Here is a 4,853-nt window from a genome sequence, read left to right on the forward strand (position 1 = left end):
TTTTTTTTTTTTTTTTTTTTTTAAGAGTGTTTGGTATAAAAATAGCCTTTGATGGTTTGAGATAAAAAAGAAAGCACCGAGTGGTAGCCAAATTACTTTAAAGGCCTGAGTTTTCAGCTGAGTTTAACCCGCCACACACAGGTTCTCTGTTTGACAAAGCTGGTTTTACTAATGACCCAAACAGAGAAAGAAAGTCCTGAATATTGTGGTATAAATCTATTATTTGTTTCTTTGGACTGAAAAGTTGGTGTTTTATAATGAGAGTATTGGGCTGCAACTTCAACCTTCAATATATCAAACATATTAAACTTTTTTTTTCTAAACTAATGCAGTTAAGGCTTTAAAAGTATTGATCATATACTAGAAACAACTTTTTCTTTTTTTTTACCCCAGTTTTAATACTTAAGGAGAACTGTTCACCCCTCAGAATGTTGTTCTACTGTTTTTACAATTTTATCTGGGTAACTGGATATTTATTAACCAAAGTATGAATGCCAGTGTTGGGGGAGGGAAATTGAGGTAGTCCATGTTATTGGGTGAAGAAACACACACCAGGAGAGCAACGTGTCTAGATTCGCCTGATCTTCCCTAACAAAGGCAACAATAACATCTCTTTTACTGTTGCACACCTGTCTGCAGTCTGTCTGGCAGCAGACGGGCATTGTAGTCAGCAACAATGTCTTGGTAAACATAATATTGCATCTCTGACACTTTCTCTTAAGTGCATCATCCCTGATGTATCATTAGTTGACCTCATTATCTCCAAATATATCATTTTAGATGAGAAAGTTTTTTTCAGTCTGGTTTTCAAATCCCAGAATCTGAGATGATGAGGATTTTTAATTACATATTTCTGGGGACAAATACAACTAGATGCACCAGCTGCATGTGCCTGTTGTGTAGGCATTTGTGCTGTCACACTGGAGTCATTTAGATTGTACCTGCATCTAATAACGTTTTTGTTTTTGGTCTATATGACTTCTGCTTCATAGTCATATGGGATCCAACAGTGCTTGATGTTTTCATTCCTTCACTACAGTTCAATCATTGCAATGTTTAGTATGTTCATGTCAAATGAGAAGTCAGTGTAGCCTTCCATATGATCAGATGCTCAAACTCAAGCTTGCATTCAAAGCAGCAGAGCAGCTTTGCTTAGTTTTTTCCAAGGCTGTCCCTGACCACCGTGTGGAAGAAGCTAATTTCAACCTTGTATTCATATCTGCACAAACTGTAAAATGAACTGTAATAATATCCCAGGCCCCTCTTGAAAATGAGATCTAGATCTTAACAGGGTTTACCTGGTTAAATAAAGGGAATAATAATCAAAATAAATAAATATTCACCCTAAATGCAACTGGACTTCTACTGTCTCTTAAAAATGTTTTTTTTTTGGTTCATACATAAAAGGCTTTTCCAGTTTTAGGTAGATGATGAGAGATGTAATGTCTTCAAGAAACAACAGAAGAAGTTTAATTTTCATACGTAAGACTGTCACGTCCTGGATGACTGAGAATCTACACACCAATGTCTACTATTGCAGTACAACTTTTTTTTTCTTGATCGCTTTTGCAGAAACAGTTTTATCAATGACTACCTGTTCACTTTGGAGCCCATTTTAAAACGAGCTATTTGAAAGTAATTTCCTTGTCAACATTCCTAGATTTGTTGTCCTGATTCAGATTTTCCCTTTCGGGCTTCATCCTGTGCGACAGTGTCACATGTCCAGTGGTTCGCGTGTCGTGCCACTGAATTTCCTCACCATTCTGGGTGTGGACAGTGTGGTTGTGACTTAATAACAAAGTGGACCTGCCTTGCATTCATTTATGCTGTAGCTGTATATAACCCTGACCTGACCACTTAACAGTATGGCACAGAGAAGCCCTGGCAGTATTTCTACAACACTGTTTATGGGATTCAGACAGTTTATAATCTCCATTTATGAGATGAAGCAAATAATAAGACTAAGCCTGAATTTCCACAAACGACTAATAGGTTCTAATTTCCTTTTTCAGGAGTGTTCTCCATATGCTGCCCACCTATATGATGCTGAGGATGCCAACACACAAATGAGGGTTCTGCCAGGGCTATGTGGAGACTACTGCTCAGACTACTGGCGGGACTGTCGATACACACTCAGCTTGCTCCTGGAGGACAAGGGGAACCTACAACAGTTTGCAAACTTGACTGCTGCAATAGAGGAGGACCGCAGACGTTTCTGTGACTTTCTGGAGCTCAAGGACAAACAGTATTGCTACCCAAATGTTTTGACAGATGCAGGTACGGGTTAATGTATTAGCCCTAATCTACGTCACGAATTATCCCTCAATATAAAGCCGGTAATACGCAGTTTCTTCCGTCAACAGAACTGAACGCTAACCTCGGATTAGTACGGGAGGATTCTACAGGCTGTCTGGAAGTGTGCCTGCAGGAAGTTGCCAATGGTCTCCGCAACCCCGTGGCCATGATCCATGCAGACGACGGAAGCCATCGCTTCTTTGTTGCAGAGCAGCTGGGTTATGTGTGGGTGTATTTGGCTAATGGCTCCAGGATCGACCATCCTTTCCTCAACCTCACCAAGGCTGTGCTCACGTCTCGATGGACCGGGGATGAGAGGGGATTCCTCTGCATTGCCTTGCATCCAAGGTTCTTACTTCTAGTTCTTCATAAAAGTTATGAAACAGAGTGTCATTTTTTTAATTTTGGTTTTGCAACACTGAGAAATAAGACCGAGCATTGCTTCTATTCTCAGGTTCACCACAGTCAGAAAGGCATATGTTTACTACTCAGTGTCTGTGAAGAAGGAAGAGAGAATAAGAATCAGTGAGTTTACGCTCTCGGACCATGATGATAACCAGCTCGATCATTCCTCTGAGAGGTACAAACTTAACATTTCATCTACGTGTTTATCTTAAAAAGCAGAAGCACACTTATCATTTTCATTCTCGTACAGAATGATCCTGGAGGTGGTGGAGCCAGCTTCTAACCACAATGGTGGGCAGCTGCTTTTTGGCCATGACGGATATCTCTACATTTTTATTGGAGACGGCGGACGAGCCGGAGACCCATTTGGAAAGTTTGGCAATTCACAGAACAAGTTGGTATACTTTTCACATTTTCACTTAAATCCACTTTTACTAATGAAGCTTTTGTCACAATTTAAATTCTGAACATTAAAATGAATTATTAAGTATCCTTTTTTGGGGGTTTGCAGACAAAATGATTGTTGATCATCCTTAAGTTCCTCTAGGAACAGGGCATAGATTACTTTATTAGGTCTATTCACTCTACACTGGTGTGCAGAGAGAAAAAGAGAAGTAGATAAAGAGTGAAGAAAAACTGGAAAGTTGACAAAAAAATTATTACTACTCAGTAGTAATAAAACTCTACTGGAAAGTAGAGAAAAACAAAGGAGATGATTTAAAACTGGAAATATTGTGAGACTGATAGGAAAAAATTGAACAATTTTAGCATTAATCATAGAAAGAGAAAGGTATCGTCTTGGCCTCCAAGTATATCAATCTGTTCTTTCTTTGTAATTGACAGATCAGCACTTCTTGGCAAAGTGCTCCGCATTGACATCGACAACATTGATGAAAGCACTCCATACACCATTCCCTCTGACAATCCATTCGTAGGGGAGCAGGGAGCAAGGCCTGGTAAATCCTTTCAGTTCTGATCAAATCTGAAATGGAAAACATTTTCTAAAATATCAGATTCAGATTTTAGCTAAGATATATGACATCTTATTTTGCATGAGCAAAGCAGCTTCTGTTTTCTTTTCCCAGAGATGCCTAGTTAGGCTTTCTATATATATATTTTTTATTTTTATTTTTTTCATCCAGCCCATAAGAAAATGTGCAACTATCCTGTCGGGTTTATTTCTTTGCAGAGATTTATGCCTATGGAGTTCGCAACATGTGGCGATGCTCCATTGACCGCGGTGACCCTGCTACAGGCGCAGGCAGAGGCAGGATGTTTTGTGGTGATGTTGGCCAGAATAAATACGAAGAGATAGACCTCATTGTTAAAGGTAGGAGGTTACAGGATCCTGTTTTTTCTTTTCTCACATTGAAGTCCTTTATGTTGAATGTGTGCAGAAGCTGAAAATAGCCATGCTTTATTTTTTCAAAAATAATGGAACAGCAAAAGTTTGTGTAGTGTAAAGACCTACTAACATTTTTCAATCCAGAAAAAGCAAAAGAAAAAAAAAATCTCATAAGATGAACACAAGAAACTTCAGTTAAGCCATAATAATGTCATGATTTCAGTATATGAGAAATTTGCCTTAATGACATCTGCATCCTGGCTTTATTCTCTTCTGATCAAAATAGACTATTTATTTAGATTTTCTACAAAATTCTGTGCTAATTGAATAACTAGCTTATTTAAGATGGATGAATAAGCAAAATGTTAATTTATTAACGGAGTAAAAAAAGAAAAATAATGGACTGAGAAAATACATGAGCTGCATTTTAAAGCTTTAGTGTTTCATGCAAACAGAACAGAGTGCACTGACAGTCTGCAAAGCCTGGATGAACAAAAGAAAAGCAAAGAAAGATTAAAATATCAGTTACAAAGCAGGTTGAAATATGAATAAATATAAAGAGGAAAATAGTCCCAAAATCTACTGTGAACCTGAATAGGCAGATGTGTCATTGTTGAGCCCAGAGGCCTCTACGATGCAAGACCAAACTAAAAACAAGTTAAAACCTATGTTTAGATTAGCATATCTTTGTCCTTCCTAGCCAAAGTGCAGACAGAGATTAGTGTTTTTAAAAACAATACCCATCTTTATGTTTACATCTTTTCACATTTCAACCACATTTACACATTGTACACTATGGATTGAAGGG

The 4,853-nt window shown here is 38.1% G+C and overlaps 1 protein-coding gene across 1 annotated transcript in view; it reads left to right on the forward strand.

Moving 5' to 3' along the window:
- The window catches only part of LOC106953929 (HHIP-like protein 1), a 24,453-nt gene that overhangs the window by 6,909 nt on the left and 12,691 nt on the right, over positions 1–4,853 (forward strand). Inside the window, exons 4-9 of the mRNA XM_015043067.1 lie at positions 2,013–2,277; positions 2,364–2,643; positions 2,750–2,875; positions 2,951–3,094; positions 3,544–3,656; positions 3,890–4,030. Of these exons, the coding sequence (XP_014898553.1) occupies positions 2,013–2,277; positions 2,364–2,643; positions 2,750–2,875; positions 2,951–3,094; positions 3,544–3,656; positions 3,890–4,030 (1,069 nt within the window). The remainder of the gene's footprint in view (positions 1–2,012; positions 2,278–2,363; positions 2,644–2,749; positions 2,876–2,950; positions 3,095–3,543; positions 3,657–3,889; positions 4,031–4,853) is intronic.

The sequence above is a fragment of the Poecilia latipinna genome, unplaced genomic scaffold (genome assembly GCF_001443285.1).
Source record: "Poecilia latipinna isolate Pla-1442-1.1 unplaced genomic scaffold, P_latipinna-1.0 Scaffold614, whole genome shotgun sequence".
Taxonomy (NCBI): Eukaryota; Metazoa; Chordata; class Actinopteri; order Cyprinodontiformes; family Poeciliidae; genus Poecilia; species Poecilia latipinna.